The sequence below is a fragment of the Pleuronectes platessa genome, chromosome 5 (genome assembly GCF_947347685.1).
Source record: "Pleuronectes platessa chromosome 5, fPlePla1.1, whole genome shotgun sequence".
NCBI lineage: Eukaryota > Metazoa > Chordata > Actinopteri > Pleuronectiformes > Pleuronectidae > Pleuronectes > Pleuronectes platessa.
Window position 1 is genome coordinate 21,486,911 of NC_070630.1, and position 17,394 is coordinate 21,504,304.

Here is a 17,394-nt window from a genome sequence, read left to right on the forward strand (position 1 = left end):
TCCAGCAGGCTACTGGTGTGCATGTTTCTGACCAGACTGTCAGAAACAGACTCCATGACAACATGGCATGAGGGCATGAGGGCCCGACGTCCTCTAGTGAGACCTGTGCTCTGCTGTTGGGTAAAATCCTCAGTGATGGTCAGACATTACGCTGGTGCAGTGGGCCCCTGGTTCCTCCTGGTGCAGGACAATGCCCAGCCTCATGTTGCCAGAGTGTGTAGGCAGTTCCTGGATGATGAAGGCATTGATGCCATTGGCTGGCCCTCACCGTCACCTGAACTAAATCCAATTGAGCCCCTATGAGACATTGTGCATCGTCATGTTATGTATCATCCGATGCCGCCAAGTACCGCCATAGGAGTCCATGAGCTCACTGATGCCCTGATTCCCCCAGGACACCATCCAGACTCATCAGGAGCTGCAGGCACGTGGAGGCCACAAACACACTACTGAGTCACATTAAGAGTAGAAGTGATGATGCAAGTGGGACCAGCCTGTGATTAAAATGTTTTACTATGATTTTCAGTGTGGTTTTGAATCCAGCCCATTGTCGCGTTGACGATTTTGGTTTTTCATTGACCGTGGTTGCGTCATTTTGTTCTCAACAAAATTATACATGCACATCAGTAAAGATTTACAACATGAATAATTCGTTCGTCAAGATCTGATGCCTGATTTAAGTGTTCCTCTAATTTTTTGGAGCAGTGTACTTTCAGTGATGAAGATAAAACAGAACAAGCTAATTAATCCCTGTTAAAGGCGCTGACAGCTGTTGTGTCTGCACTGCTGGAAGCAAAGACAAGCCGTCTGTCGTCGTTACGCTGCCTGGGCTGAAGGCAGAGCGTTTCCATCAGCCCCCATCAGGCAGGATGGAGATGAAGCTCTTGTGAATGCCAAATTGCACTCCTCTAACTCCCCCTTAGAGGAATGCTGACAATCACTTGTACTAACAAGTCAGGTAGTATCTCTGACGAAACACTCAGAAACCTCTCCCTCGGGGGCTGATCTGTACTTGTCCTCTGTGTGAAGGATTGTGGGCTGTGAGGGGAGGAAGGGAGGGGTGTGGGAGATGGAGCCGTGTGGGAGAGAGGCAGCATAATAAGGCAACAAGTGGGGATTAATGAGGGCAAATACAATAGGAAGCAGGGGGAGGAAGTACAACACAGAGAGGAGGGATGGAGGAAGAGTGTGGATAATGAGCTGGATTGAAAGCAGATGGGGAAGTCATATTTGCCTCCGTGTGCAAAATGGGACTGTGACAGGGCAAGGGAGCTGTAACCAATCCTAGGCTTTCAGAATAAGGGCATGTTTGTTTGTGTGCACACAGGTGAGGTGAAACTGAAGGTGAGCGCTGAGGCCCTGAAGACTGACACGCTGTGTGGCAACGAGGTGGCCACCGTCCCCGACATGGGCGCAATCGACACAGTGGTGCGCACCCTGCTGGTGGAGGTCAGTGCCTGTCACAACATGACACTTGAGCAGTTTGTCACAAGATCAGAGTTACCAATCCAACCACGGATCTCTGAGTTTGATAAAGACAATCAGAAACACAGAGTTAAGTCTAATTTCATGTGCATGAATCAATTAAAATCAATGTTGTTCCCTAACTTCTGGATTTCTTGTGTCTCCGATAGGCTGAAGGAACACCACAGATGGTCAGTCACAACGCTCTCCTCTGCCCTGCAGGTGAGCGTTCTCAGACGAGCAGCTATCTGAAAGCCTCCAGGCACACGGCCATGTTGACCCTCTCGTTCAGAGAGCTCAAAAGATGCATGTTTAAATGTCATTCTGTTCTGGAGACCTATGTCCGTCTGGGTCGGAGGTTAAAGTTCTCACAGATGTTTGTTTGGCATATTTTTACACTGATGCATTGACATTTAGCTCATCATTTGTACCATGAGTGGTGATTTTTTTTGGGCCTGACTGCATATAATTAAATATTATGATGGATTATTATATATAATTGAACGTAAATCAACTGGTGGCCTAACTTTAGTGTTTAGTCCATGAAATCATCTTGAACTTCAGTTGGAATTGTTGGTTTGCTCACAGTAAACCTGTGCAAAGTAAAGGATGAGAGACATAATCCAAAAGACACCAGTGTTGAATCCTACATTAGAAATGCAATAATGTGTTGCATGGAAGTGTTAAAGAGAGCTCATTCCTCTTTCACCTCCAGTTTGTGTCATATGTTGTGTTTTCTCTGTTTCCAGAAGGACCAGTGGAGAAGAAAATCTCTCTTCTGCTCCCTGAGATGTTCGTGGCTGGATCAGCCAGGGCCTCCGTCTCTGTACTGGGTCAGTAACATCAGGTTTCTTACTCTCTGCTATCATGACTTAGTAGAGCATACTTCTACCCTGTCACATAGGAAATGTTTGCAGGATGAAATCCTCTACCTTCCCTTTTTTTTGCTTCTGCAGGTGATCTGATGGGCCGAGCCATGAAGAACCTGGACAAGCTGCTGGCCATGCCGTACGGCTGTGGGGAGCAGAACATGGTGCTGTTCGCCCCAAACATCTTCATCCTCAACTACCTGCAGAGCACCGGTCAGCTGACCCAGGAGATTCGTGACAGGGCGACTCGCTTCCTGGAGAGCGGTGAGTGGTTAGGACCGCCTCTAAAGTCAGTAACGTCAGAGAAACGTATGAGATGGACTTACATTAGTGAAACTACTATTAAAAAAGGTGAAGGCTTTATCCCATGGGTTTCTCTCTCATACCATCTTTCAGAGAGCAGACCTATGTATGACATAGCTCACTGGACTAGAACTGTAGAGACTCTAGTCTACAGTGTGAATTCCATAACTGTTAAACACCTGGCCGACCACAGTTCTCCTGTGTTGAGTTTGCATGTTCTCCCCACATCTGCATGGATTTCCTCCCTCAGTCCAAACGCCTGCGGAGAGAGCAGATGATCCCTGTATGTCGGCCCTGTGATGTGTTCATGAACTGGACCTGCCTCTTGCCCAATGTCTGCTGGGATTGGCTCCAGCTCCCCGGAGCGACCCCCAAACGATAAGGCTGCTAGATAACGAAATGGATGAAAGGACTTATAAACACAAGACTTACACTTTCTATTATCTCCGTATCATTTAATAAATTTGCATTCCTGATAATAACACCAGTTCTCCGAAGCTCGTGCTGAGCTCCCGCAGGTGGACCCATACAGATGGACCCCTGACGGGGGGTGAACCCAGGTCACTGTCGCTCTGAGCGGGTTGTCAGTTGCACCATCTCTCACTGAATACAGTTTAAATCGTCTGCTCTGGTCTGCATATTGCATCATTATCTGAGTATTTAACCCTTTTCTAAGGTGAATACCCAGTTTAATGCTAAAGGTCTTGTGGGATTGAAGGAGCTTAACAATGTTAATTTGACTGTGTGTGTGTGTGCCTGTGTGTTTGTGTTGTAGGATATCAGAGAGAGCTCACCTACAAGCACGATGACGGCTCGTACAGCGCCTTCGGAAAGAGCGATGAATCTGGAAACACCTGGTCAGTGGAAATGCACACACTTGCTTCAGTAACATGAACTATTAGATGCCGCTCCGGATGGTTGCACTACACAAAGGGATTTTTGATTGTAATGACTTCAAGCAATGAATGTAGAGCAGCAGCTTCTCTATGCTGCTAATCAAAACTTTCCATTTTTTAACTTGTATATTATATCAATATTGAACATTTGAAACCAGTGACAAAATCTTGTCATAGTCTTGACATAAACCCACACAAAATTATATTATACATGTATTCTATATTGTTCTATATTCTATATAGAAGCTTTTAATTTCATCATACATTTTTGGATACGGAGTGTTTTATGTTCATTCTATTTTCTACATTTAAGTTGAGATAAAATCATTTTAAATAATTTTGCCAAACAAGAGTCGAATTTAGATGAAAGTATAAACAAGGAAGCCCTTTTCTTAGTCCTAACCTGTTTTTTTACTTCATAAATTTACCACAATCAAGAATTAACTACTAAAAATAAAACCTTTATTTAGAGCTCTGCTGCTAAACTGAACGTTTCCCCTAAAATCTCACACTTCATTTGATGAGAAAATAGAAAACGACAAGTTGAAATGGTGGGTGTTAGACGCACACGCGCGCGCACACACACATACATGCATCCACTCAGTGTCCTCTTTGGTGTTTGGCACCAGCAAGCATTCTAATAATTTTACTTTCTGAGGAACATGGCAGAACATATTAATATTTTCATGTAATGGGCTTAAAGCACGGAGCCTGCGGGGATTAAACAAACCGTCTGCTGTTTTCAAAGGGTGCTGGGCAGTTTGGCAGTTGGTGTGTGTGGGTGTGTGTTTGTGATTAGGAGAAACTAGGGCTCTTAATTGTTCAATTACACTAGAATTCCATCTGGATATTGGATGAAAATAACCGCATGCAGTGATTTTGAACTTTGAAACTTTTATCAAAGTGTGAGCAAACATATACATGTGTATTGTTTATATATTGCTGCACTGAACTATGCAGATTCTCCACACTTTCTCAGGAGGAGGTGCGTGTTTGAATGAAAATGCGAGAGGCTCTGGATTTTCTGCGGACTGTCTCTGCCTGGCCTCAAGCGTCAGACGCAAAAATGAAAGAAATTGACAAAACGAATTATTATGTTACCCTCTGCCTGCTGCACAACCCCTCACCTGAATAATATGGAGGACTTGTTGCTCTTGTGAAAGCGTCTGTGCAGAGAAGCTCTCCCTGCGTTGTGCATGCAAACAAAAACAGCAGATAAAGTCTACAGGTCATTTCTAAAAGCGGCTTATGTAACATGAGAGAGTCGCTCAAAGAAACGACTGCTGTTTCCGTCAATGCCACTTTCTCAGACATTGGTGGAGTAGGTGACTGAATATTGTGCTCGTTGTACATTCATCATAGTCACACATTTGGGAAAGGGTCTGGATCTTACCATCCTGTTTCTAAATGATAATGATTTAGCGGCCGTGGCACATATCAGTTGTTAGTTGTGATTGGCCCAGCCTGACTGAGGACGGGTGGAAATCTGAACGAGAGCATCTGCAAGAGTGAAAAAGCACGAGCTCGATGATTGGTCTGGATTCCAGGCTACATTCACCATGTGAAACACACGTGATGGATACTGTTGAATCCTGATAACACTATATGACAGTGTTAGTTTTGTGCTTCCACCTACTAATTACACAAATGTCTGTGGATCACATATCTCACGAAGTGTTTTCGGCTTCGGACTTGTGTATTGTTTATGGCCAGAGGATGTTTGGTGCAATTTGGTCAAGCAATATGTTAAATATTAATAGAATTTGAATTAACAGGCATTGAGCCAGTGTGGGCGGGTGTCGAGGGAATTTCACCCAGACATGTAACAATGCTGTAAGAACTGAATCAGAATCAAACACCAGACATACACGAGTACTCAGTTTTTACTTGCAAGGGAAGTCCGCACCTCTGAGTAGGTTGCAGCCAACTTCAACGGAACTTCCCTAACAGTGTTTTTATCTGCACAGCTCAAAGTTACAACACATCATTTTGGTGGGGTTTTAATTTCTTGATAACTCCTTCTCTTTGGGGTGTTGCTTTATCTGGTAATACCCTATTCTACACATAATGGAGAAATAACCTTTATGGTTTCATAACCATAACAGACAGTTCCTTAAAAATCAACTTTAGGCAAGGCACAGCAGTGGTTAGTCAGGCTAACTCTTGTGTAAGAAGGGTTAGGGTTAGGGTTAACATTTTCCAGACAGCACTGAATAACAACTCCTACACCAGGTCATATTCAGTTCATGATAACTTGTATACAATTAGTCCAACAGCGGAGCACTGTGCCCTCAGTATGTGGCCAGAGTTCAACAGGTTTTCCTCTACATCCTCTTATAAACTACAACACTGGTCGGCAACATTTTATCCAGCTGTTTTGAACCCACTGTAAATTACCTGCTCGATACCAAACAGACAGACGAAGATAGCGTTGACTGGATCCCGCAAGAGGACAGAATGGGACGATGATATTTCAGTATTGTGTTAGCAGCCTGTTGTACTGCCCCCCAGTGGCAAAAAAAAATTGCTGTTTGAAATATTTGTATGATTTATCATTGTACAATTCATTGTGTGTAGAACGTCTATAACTGGGATCTTTCAGAAGCCTGACTCATGAGAAGTTTTTGAAAACATTACCCAATCGTAAAGGCTGTGGATATTAAAATATCCCAGGAGATTCTCTGTCTGCTCAGAGGAAATGTGAATGGTTTACTTTGTTAAAATAAATGTGTGTTTATGTGCGTTTGACCTTCCAGGCTGACCTCTTTTGTGATGAAGTCCTTCGGGGGGGCGAGACCATACATTTTTGTGGATCCCAAACACATCATTGAAGCCAGGAGGTGGCTGGCAACACACCAGCAACCTGATGGATGCATCCGATCCGTCGGAAAGCTCTTCCACAACGGCATGAAGGTAATGAGCTGAGATATATCATATGCTTTTTAACATGGTCTCATATTCCTGCTCTGGTGAATTTGTCCTGTAAAATAAAAATCGCATGAGGAGCTCAGTATGAGGATTGGTTGGAATGGAGAAGAGTCTTGTGGAGCTGTAAGTGAATGCTGAGACAGGAGATTGCCCCGGGCCTGCAGGGCAACACACGCAGACGCACACACACACGCGCACACAAACACACACACACACACACAAACACACACACAGCGAAGGAAATATCCCAAACAAATTATTTGTAGCCAAAAAGCTCTGACAAGTGTGTCTGAGGAATCCACTGGGGTTTTCCAAAAGGAAGCCAGGTACCTGTCTTTTTATTTGTTATGTATGAAAATCTTTTTGTCAGCCGCGTACTGAGGATTATTATGATGTGTAAGTGTTCAAACGGTTTACAACTGGGATGAGCAAAGCAAATGCCAGTTGCACTACTTCTCCTTGTGTCCTAATTGCATCAGAAATCTTTTTTTAATTAGTGAACCATCTTGTACCAAGACATGGTGTCCAATAAGATATGAGCTTATCTGCTCTGCTGCTACACACAAGATAAGAACTTCAAAAAACGAAATCCAAGTCTTTTCTGATAAATTTGGCTCAGTGACAACTTCAAATGATGTTTGGACGAGTAGAAGGACGAGTGTTTCATCATCGTGTTTATTGCACAGGTTTCTGTTGAGTTTATATTCAATGATGTGGCCTCAGAACTAATGTCTGATGCTGAAAACAGAGCGGGGGGGATGTCCTGGTGGCCTGTGGGATAAAGACATCACGCTTGAACTGCACTGCTGTTCTAATCCAGACAGGGATCTGTGTTACATGTGCTGTAATGAAAATATACAGAGCACAACATTGTTATATAATGTGGGGAGAACTGCAGTAAAAGAGACAGTTTTTGATTGAAGAAATTTCAATGATCATTTGAATAGTGTATTATTTAGTCCTTAGTTACCTTATAAGTTAGCATTCACCTCATGATGTTCTCTGTCTGTAGCACTGTGTTAGGCTTTTACTCTGAAACTGTCGACCTAGAAAGTACAAAGTTTTATGACACTTATTTACCTCCATCAAGGATGTTTTCCCCCTCGGGCGTTTGTTTGTATGTGAGCAAGATTAGGCAAAAGCTACTCAACGTAAAACCACGAAAGTCGGATTGGTCAGATTTTTTTTAATTTAAATATAGTGCAGATCCTGATCAGGGGGCGATACAGGATTTTCACTTTGTTTAACATTGTGAGATGGGACTTTTTTATTATTTTCACTGTTTTCCCAGGAAATGATTCATGAATCTCAATTAAAAGAATCCGTATCACATGGGGAACTTGTATCTGTGAGTGTGTGAAATGTGCTGCAGCCTGATGGACTTTACTGGGACTGTTGGGCCTTGGTGGAGGTGCTGGAACAGTTTGCATGCTCCTTCGTTCTCTGTGATTATTGAGAGAAACAGTGTTGACGTTTTTTCAGTTCAGTGAAAAGAAAAGCCAGGTTGCTGAGTTAGGGAACTGACGCTTCCTGTGTTTCCACAAGGGAGGAGTGAGCGATGACGTGTCCCTGACGGCTTACATCACCGCCGCCATGCTGGAGCTGAATGCCAGCACCACGGTGAGTCTCATCTGTCTCAGCTTCCCATGTTCAGTCATTTGAAATCTGTCTGATGAAATATTTGTTTAAAAAATGTCTTCAAAAAGTAGCCTGCCTGTGCCGGGAGCCAATATTTATGTTAATTTAAAGAGATATTTTTAGAATGCATCATTTTGATGATATATTTGTAGACAGGAAGCTAAACTAAGGAGCATGTTAATATTCATCTGTTATAACACATGCTCCAGTGCACGGCCTCATCTTTGTCTTTGCCGGCTCTTTGACAGGATCCCATCATGCAGAGGTGTCTGAGCTGTCTGAAGGGAGCAGTGGCCGGTCAGATGGACAACCTGTACACCACAGCCCTGCTGGCATACACCTTCTCTCTGGCTGGAGACCAGGACATGAGGAGCAAACTCATCACATACCTGCACCAGAAGTCCAGCACAGAGGGTAACGCAGTGAAACCACCAGCTCCACCTGCACTTCTTCTTCTGTATTTCACACAAACAATTTTCCTGCCTCCATTGAGCAGCATGAACACTGACACATGTTTCTGTCACTACAGATTTAACACAAAACACATGAAGTAAATAAATGAAATCCTGAAAACGGTTGGCGCTGTAGTTGAAGTGGCTGTCAAATGTACACATATTATAATAATTAAAAATGATAGATAAATATATATGCATTGAATGAAGTTGAAGTGACTATAGACCTGAAAGGAGTTGAGGTGCCAGTTGAAGTGTTGATGATAAACTGTCTTGTAAACAGTGGTTAGATGAATTTAACCCTGAAAGCACAGGTTATAAAAAGGGCAACAGTGGAAGCTTTGGATTTTTCAAGGTAGGTTTGATCGTTTGCTTCTGAAACACCTTTTTTTAATCTTGTTTGTTGTTGCGAGAGAGAATCTCTGTAATCCACTGTAGAGTTTAGAGAACATCTGCAGTAGACCTACAGGATCACATGAACCTGCTAACGGATGATTCCTCTGTGGTGACCGACAGCGGGCAGCCGTCACTGGGTCCGAGCCGGGGCCTCAGAGAAAGGCCTGGACTCTCTGGAGGTGGAGATGACCTCCTACGTGCTGCTGGCTCTGCTCTCAGGTCCCAGCATGCCTGACTTCGGGTTGGACTACTCCTCCAGCATTGTCCGCTGGCTCGCTCAGAAGCAGAACCCATACGGCGGCTTCTCTTCCACGCAGGTATGACAGACGACACGCAACACCGGTGGTTTATGGGAAACTCTTGACCCTAAATTGACGCTAACAACACGTTTACCTTCTTCCTCAGGACACGGTGGTGGCCCTTCAGGCACTTTCTATGTACGGAGCTGCCACCTACAGCCAGGAGGGCAGCACGGCAGTGAAAGTGACATCATTAGGGGGCCTGAGCAAAGAGTTCACGGTGAATCAGAGCAACAGGCTGCTGCTCCAGGAGGAGAAGCTGGATGAGATCCCTGGAGAGTACACAGTCCAGGCCCAGGGACAGAGCTGTGTGCTGGCACAGGTACAGAAGTTAATGGTGAAGAAGAAATGAAAAAGGAAAATGATTGGGTGGTAGAGCTCGTGCCACTAGCAAGGCTGAGTCCTGCAGCGACCCAGGACCTTTAGTGCATGTCATCACTTCTGCTACAGGAGCCCCTGTCTGTCCGGACCAGACAGGAAGGATGAGGTAGCCCCAATACGTTTCTGCTGGTCCCTCCTCTTCTGCTATGCAGGGGCGTCGCCCGTCTTGGGCGTTTTTTGTTTAGCCAAGAATTATTTCTCGACCGCCACGTTCACCGCTGAGTCACTCGGCAGCTGAGCATCGAGCAGCAGGGAATACGCCCGGTCACACTGGCTGCGTGAGGGACGCATGTGGGACGAGGAACGTCTTGCTTTGTTTTTCTGTGTTGTCGTCTGAGCAGAGAATTGCCTGCTGGTCACGTGACAAACATTTCATCTCAACATGTTTGTACCATTTTGCTGAGGTTTCAGGTCTGAAATATTTAAATTTAACTACACCTGACACCGTCAGACGTAGTCTAGTTGACTGTAGTTAGTTTTAAAGTAAAAGTAGTTGTTTGACCGGTTATTATTTAATTTTATTAAGCTCTATGACATCATCGGATCTATACCGAGGCAGATGTGCAAGCAGCAAGTGAAGCTACAGTAAAATACATTAACAGTTTCCTATACAGGCACGTTAGGTATATTGTGAGAGCTTGTTTCTCTCCTTGATTTGTGGAGAGATACTTGATCATTGACGCGAAGAATGTTGGAAACCACTGGTTTAGTCTTTCACAATGTGTTTTATCAGCTTCTCACACTATCTATTGTTTAAAATCTTAATTTTGAAGGATCTAAAGCTATCTAATAAATGCAAGGGAGTATAAAACACAACAATTCTCTCAGATCAAGTAGAAGTATGAAGTGGTTGAAGTAGACAAACCTGTACCCAGTGCAGGGGGAGAGGAGCAGAGCAACTCCTGACATTTCACCTCCTGCTCAGTGGGAGTTTGAATTGAATGTACCTCAATCACGTGTTAGTGACACACACTCAGGACAGTAAAGGTTGTCTTCACTGTGGTATGTTGATGAGTGTGCACGGATGTTTATTGACATTCTGTCTCTGCACAGATCTCCATGCATTACAACATCCCCCCTCCCCCGGACTTCTCCGCCTTCAACATCTCTAGTATCGTCGTGGACAAGTGTAATGCCAGCAGACCCCAGCTCATCCTCTTTGTGCTTGTCAGGTAAGTGTGTGTGTGATGATTATTTGTTACAGATTGCATGTTTTGTTTTTTTTAACTGATCAGATGTCATTGGTTAATCTGCAATTTAGTTTTCTTCAAACTTCTTATTTTCAGTTTTTTTATTCAAAGAATGTATCCAACTATGTATTTTGGTTTTAGATTTTTGAGCCTCTTTCTCATAATGACAAACAACTGCACCTCAGTCAACTGTGACCCACATGTGAGATCATTAGTCCATGAGCAGTTGAGACGACCACAACCAACCCAGAATGTCCCATATCAGCACTTTAAAGGGTTTTTTCTTTCACAGTTATTATTATCTAGACTTAGACCTTCTCAAATTAATAAATGATAACTTTCATGTCGTATTTATTTTTTTATTTCAAATTGTATGTACTGAAGCACAGAGCTAGAACAACAAGGAACTCTATATTGTATCGAGCAGTTAGTGTTAATGTGTGTGCGTTTGCAGGTACCAGGGCAGGAGAGAGGAAACCAACATGGTGATCATCAACATCAAACTGTTGTCTGGCTACATCCTGGATAAGAAGTCCCTGGAACCGGTCAGTAATTCAACAGAGGCAGCAGTTTACACACTGAGCCGTTAGGGACACACACTGTTTGTGTTGGTGTTGTGTTGTTGATCCTGTTAAAATGATTCGCTGAGTGTGTGTCTCTGTGCTGCTGCAGCTGAAGAGCGACCGCTCAGTGAAACGTGTGGACGTGGAGGAAGGATACATCAACATCTACCTAGATGGGGTACGAAGCTGTGTGTGTGTGTGTGTGTGTGTGTGTGTGTGTGTGTGTGTGTGTGTGTGTGTGTGTGTGTGTGTGTGTGTGTGTGTGTGTGTGTGTGTGTGTGTGTGTGTGTGTGTGTGTGTGTGTGTGTGTGTGTGTGTGTGTGTGTGTGTGTGTGTGTGAGAAAGGTCTGTTCTGTAATATTAGGATTAGTGAACCGGTACATTTTCGTTATATATCTCCATATTTGAGTTAAAAGGTAAATAGTAAAATTTAATTTCATCAGCCGCCTGATTTGTGAGTGTGTGTGTGTGCAGCTGAAGAAGGACGACACAATGCTGCTCATTGTGACTCTGGAGGAGGATATTCCTGTGAGGAACCTGAAGCCGGCTGTGGTCAAAGTCTATGATTACTACCAGACAAGTAAGAACCTCTTCAACATCATTTTCTCTTCGTTCCTTATGTATCTGATCGGTTTGCTTCACTATAAAGACATTTTCATGTTCTCTGGAGGAACTCCGGAGATTCTGGTCCAGAATTTCTCTAGAGGTTTAGTTTAGATTCTCCACTCAGTCCAACACAGCAACAACTCCTTTTTTGCATCTTCTACTCGACCAGGGTGACTCCTGTGGAGGATCTCCTGCTGTTCTCTCCATACACTCCACTGGACTTTTTGCAGGCCTCTCCATTTGCTCTTTCACGTCACTCAATGTCACACGTCGTTTTAATGATTGGTTTTCTTTGCATTGCAGGTGATGAGGCAGTGACTGACTACACATCCCCCTGTGCAGAGGGTAAGTGCAGCAAGTAGATTGTATGTCTCACAGCGAGCTTATCATTAACTTGTTCTACCTCCTTGTTTTTGGTTCTGTGAACCTGATATCTCACGAATTGAGAAAATCCACACACTGAAAGTTCCTGTTAAAGAATTTAGAAACTCAGTTGAACCTTAATAATCACAAATCCTCTTTCATAGTACGGGTCCCAGGTCAAACAATGAAAAGTCTGCAATGTTTTTCTTATACTGACTTTGAAAGCAGATATAACACGTGTGTAGTTTAAATGTGAATAACACAGTTTTCTCTGCAGGTGACGGCATCAACCAGCTGTAAAACATCCACCTGGAGCTCTGCTGCGTCCTGACAGGACCTCTGTCAGCTAGAGGAACACTGTGTTAGAGAAAGAAACCTCTAGATGTTTATTCTCTTTCTCCTTTTAAACATTTCTATCTTTTTCAATGAATGAATCCAACTTTGTGTGTAATTTTAGGAAAACATTTTAACTTTTTTGCTTTTCCTTTTTGTTCTACTTCCTGCTATCGGCTGCTCCTCTCAGTAGTCACTGCTTCTCTCTCTCAACACTGGAACCTTTAATATAACCCACTGAATTCAAGAAAAGCCGACAACACTCTGTAACAGCTCTGTTTTTAATAGATTTGACAAAATCCATATTATTCATACCTGAAAGTGACGCATGAGACCTACAGGGTACCAAGAACACAGTATGGTCCGAGTAGAGTGTATGTGTGTGTATGAAACAGGAACTACTTTCTAGAAATAAAAGTACAGTCACATGAGTGCTAAGTGAGTAATTCTGTGTTCTGCTGTAGCAGTAATAAAAAAAAAGTAGATTGATACATCACTACCATACAATTTAAAATGTAACTGACTGACAATAAAATTTCTAAAATGACAAAAATAAGTAAAAATTGTACTTGTTTTTTTTTATACAATACTGTTTCATTTCAATAGTAAGATCATGTTTTTATGATTCAGGCATCCTCTACAGTATATTTAGATTCCTTTCTTTTCAACATATATAACAGTAATGTATATACCATCTACTATCAACAGACATGATTTAACAGCCTTGCCAGTGTTGAATAGTTTGGTTTGAACATGTTAAAAAGGCAAGGGGGACAGAATATATTAAGGTCTTCTACTTCATGTTCTAGAAGTAAACATGTCACTACCTCAGGCACCACAATCATAAATTATCATTACTGTACCGACACATGAAACACAACAAAGGTTCCACATGCTCCATAAATCACAGCGTCAGGTCTGTCCTCTGCTTCGACACAGCAGAAAACAGCGTCCGGGATCTGTCCCAACACAAACCGATACACAACGTGACCACGGTGGTGCCGGGCGGGCTCCGTCCGTCACAGTCTGTTAAAGCTGAAGATGTGAGGCTTCTTTTAACCGTCCTCGTGCACGCAGGACTCCGCTCACAGTGGGGATTCAAAACAGGAAGTGACATCTTGCAGAGTTTGGTTGAGTTATTCTCTGATGGTATTTAATAATGCTGCAGCAAATTAAAGTGATTTGTTGTTTTTAAGGTAAAACGAAAAACTTAAATAATGTCCTGTAGAATATGCGAATATTACAGTCAGCAGTCTTTTGCAAACAAAAAGTAGGCAAAGTACGTAAAGAGTTAACTGCAATAATGAAAGTAAAAAATGAGGAATATTTGTTTAAGTTTATGGTTCTTTTCCACAATCCAAGTTCCAGCTGGTTTAGTCGCAGGAACAAGAGATGTCAGACTTTTAGTCTTTGGTTTGGGTCAAGAGAACAATCTACCACATCCTTCAAACCACCAGTTTGCAGCAGACTGAAGTTGATAACATGACAGATTTCATCAGGGTTATTTAACTGTTTGTTCAGACTGATCAGGACTCCTCCTGGCTGGTAAGTGACTTTGATAACTTAAACTGGGGAAATGCTCATTTAAAAACACATTTTGTGTATTCAGGGCTTTAAATGAATGCTGATCTCCAATGTGATCAGCGCCTCTGATATCACGGTCTGTAATAATGCTACGGGGAGACGTTTCCATTATAAAGAAGTTAACCATGCGTATCTGTCCACACAGCATTACAGCTGTGTAATGCATTTAATGCATTCAAATGGTTGTATCCTTCCAGTGAGGCTGTGCTGGACTCAGACACATCAGTAACGACACGTAGTCAAGGCACAGTTCTGAATTGCATTAGTCCGTATTGGTGATCGTGTGCGCTCCTGTGTGAGCGTGGTCTCTGTAGCGCCCTCTAGGGGTTGTTGCTTTAGGCTGGCAGTGATAATGGCAGCATCCCGGCTCTGTGGTCGCGTCAAGTTGGTGAAAGGCTACTTGGAAAACAGTCAAGCTTCTATTAGTGTGTTTGTGTGCACACGTGGACATGCAGTTTGCACCTGGAGGTGGTGACATGATGGCGTCATACAGACACAATGGGATATTCCTGTTCAACATATTCACAAGGACACCAAGAATGTGGCAGCTATGGTTTAACCAATAGACAGTTGGTGTTTTTGGGGAGTCGACCTCGGCTGATTCCTCAGGCTCGTGATTGACCACTTTTTTTTAAGCAAAATTATTTCAATTATTTCAATTTTTAGAACAATTGAAAATCTAGAGAATATTCTAGCTCCAATTGACGCGTGTTTCACATTTGGTTAACACCCTAATTTTCTTTCTTTAGAATAAGATATTAATAACCCTTGTGTCTGAGTGTTGGCTAAATATGGTGCTTTTGCAAACAGCTAATTAGCTTTAGCTCAGAACAAAAAAGGAAAAGGTGGAAAAGAGTAGTCTCTCCAAATATTCCAATATTTTCAAATAAGGCTAATTGGTTTGTTTTAGAGCCAGACTTTATCCTAGGCTAAGCTAATCGTCTTGTGCCTCTGGAAAGCAAATGAGCACAACCATTTATCCCTTAATGCGACAATCCACACAGGCTTCTGTCAAACTCCATATTGGAAAACCAGAGCATGAACTCCTGAGCTGTACTGGCTCCAAGTCTAACAGAATGGCTCCAATTACTTTGTTGTGGGTGAAATAAAATAAATTGGGTGAATCTCCGGATACCTTCATTATAGCTGAACTTCGTGTCAATCTACAGGAGCAGCAGTGGGGTGAAGTGACCGCTGTGCACATGGAGGAAGCAGTGCTTCACTGTGTCGCTGGACTCGTAGATCATCTCCAGCTGACTGACTGATTTCTTTCATAATTTATAGATTTGTACAACATTTTGAATACAACTCTTTCAAATATATATTTTTTAAAGGCTTCCACCCCATGACGATCCTTTCAAACTCTTTTTTTGTCTATACTCAGCATATTCGTGATGGAACAAGCAAAACATTGGCATTATGTCATTTGGCAATTTTCTTAAAAAGTAAAAAAAAAGAAAAAAGAAGAGTGAAACGAAACAAATAATACAAAAGGTTCAACAAACGGTAACTAGAAGATCTCCATTTGGCAATATAGAAAGGCTTTTGAAACGTCTGACAGGTATACATTTTGGTTTATATACAATAGTGTGTGTGGGTGTGTGTGTGTCCTTCAAGGGCTCCCTTTTTAAATCCAAACAGAACGACATAGAAAATGTTGAGGTGAACATCTACTTGGTAAAATCAAACTGTGAGATTAGAAATGAGTAACAGACAAGGCGCTGTGTCTGCTGTGGACTTGGAACAGGGAGGGCCTGTAGAGTCTGTCCCTGCCGAAACTGTTTGCTCATCACCTGTACTCTGACCACTGTGCCACGTGTCCCCTAGTTCATGAACTGTGTGTATCCCTCGGCTCCTGTGACGATAACATCCATCCAGATCCTCATGGCCTCTGCTGAGGGGGCCACCATGTAGTAGAGCCGGTCGTGGGTCTTCACGCAGAAGGTCAGCGAGGTGTTGGGGCTCTGAAGGAGGAGAACAATGAAAAACAAGATGAGAACACTGCTGCGCTCCCAGAACCCACAGATTATTTTGACAAAACTATTCAGACCCCTTAGTTGATGCTTTATTGTGTTGTGGAGGTAATTTTCTAAAGACATAAATGAAAGGGAAATTCGGGAATTTTTACTTTTAATATTTGTCCAGTTGATCGGTTCCGTCAGCCGCCATGAAAGGCTGGCAGCTGCAAAAAACGTGGGGGGCAACTGCGACAGTTCACGAAAGGTCCATTTAATGTGTTTTTTCGGCAATACATGGCTTAAAATTCCAGAATAGCGATGGACATTTCGTGAACTGTCATAGCTTCTCCATCAGGTACATTGTACCTACTATTTACACACCAACATTTAGAAACATAGGATCCAGGTTGAAAAAGAATGGAATTCCCCTTCATATTTTGCCCAGTCTACACTCAATAACCCATTTATAACAATGTGAAAACAAGTTTAAGAATAATTGTAGGAAAAAAAAAAAAAAAGAGTGTTTTGTAACAAACTGTATGATTTCGGTAAATATATTTTTTAATGTGTAAAAAAAGTGTTTCTTCTATTAAGCTGTGATGTTTGGTGATTTTGTGCGTCAGTCTGATATTTTTGTCTTTGTCACGTGACACTGCAAGTAAAATCAAAGTTCAAGAGCGGAACCAAACACACACACGCACACGCACACACAAATGTCAAGATGTGTCAGACTGTACAGAAGTATTGTTCTTCCCTACATGAGTCCGTTTCATACAAAAATGAACTGTTCTTAAAAACTTAATGAGGATATTTTCCTCTGTTACAGTAAAAGAATATGAATAAGAAAGCTGCTGTTTTGAAACCACTCCACTGGATGACATTGGGATCACTGACAGTCAGAGGGATCAAACGGGATTAGCAACTCAAGTCACAAACACAGATGATTCAAACCAGTGCACTTTCTGCTCATTTCTTTTTCTTTTGTTTCTTGGTCACCATGCGTCGTCGCCTCCCTTACTCTAATGACCACACATGGTTTGTACACACAGGGTTCAGGGGGGGGTTGCACTATAGACTGTCTATAAAGAGGGTAACACGGCAAAACGGAGAGCGCGGATACATACACTGGTCATATTCAAGTTGAAAAATCCCCTCTGTGCCAACGGCCAAC

General features: G+C 42.7%; 2 protein-coding genes across 3 annotated transcripts in view; one reads left to right on the forward strand and one right to left on the reverse strand.

The window, feature by feature from the left end:
• LOC128440409 (alpha-2-macroglobulin-P) overlaps positions 1 to 13,244 on the forward strand; it is a 29,220-nt gene extending 15,976 nt beyond the window's left edge. For both annotated transcript variants that reach the window (XM_053423105.1, XM_053423104.1), the window contains exons 21-36: positions 1,328 to 1,449; positions 1,635 to 1,686; positions 2,214 to 2,297; positions 2,421 to 2,597; positions 3,412 to 3,493; positions 6,289 to 6,445; positions 8,006 to 8,080; positions 8,347 to 8,512; positions 9,067 to 9,263; positions 9,352 to 9,567; positions 10,680 to 10,798; positions 11,271 to 11,361; positions 11,489 to 11,557; positions 11,854 to 11,959; positions 12,289 to 12,330; positions 12,626 to 13,244. In XM_053423105.1, the coding sequence (XP_053279080.1) occupies positions 1,328 to 1,449; positions 1,635 to 1,686; positions 2,214 to 2,297; positions 2,421 to 2,597; positions 3,412 to 3,493; positions 6,289 to 6,445; positions 8,006 to 8,080; positions 8,347 to 8,512; positions 9,067 to 9,263; positions 9,352 to 9,567; positions 10,680 to 10,798; positions 11,271 to 11,361; positions 11,489 to 11,557; positions 11,854 to 11,959; positions 12,289 to 12,330; positions 12,626 to 12,648 (1,778 nt within the window). In that variant the 3' untranslated portion in view covers positions 12,649 to 13,244. The remainder of the gene's footprint in view (positions 1 to 1,327; positions 1,450 to 1,634; positions 1,687 to 2,213; positions 2,298 to 2,420; positions 2,598 to 3,411; positions 3,494 to 6,288; positions 6,446 to 8,005; positions 8,081 to 8,346; positions 8,513 to 9,066; positions 9,264 to 9,351; positions 9,568 to 10,679; positions 10,799 to 11,270; positions 11,362 to 11,488; positions 11,558 to 11,853; positions 11,960 to 12,288; positions 12,331 to 12,625) is intronic.
• The window catches only part of phldb1b (pleckstrin homology-like domain, family B, member 1b), an 81,231-nt gene continuing 76,615 nt past the window's right edge, over positions 12,779 to 17,394 (reverse strand). The window contains exon 24 of the mRNA XM_053423106.1: positions 12,779 to 16,229. Coding sequence (XP_053279081.1) covers positions 16,089 to 16,229 — 141 coding nt within the window. The 3' untranslated portion in view covers positions 12,779 to 16,088. The remainder of the gene's footprint in view (positions 16,230 to 17,394) is intronic.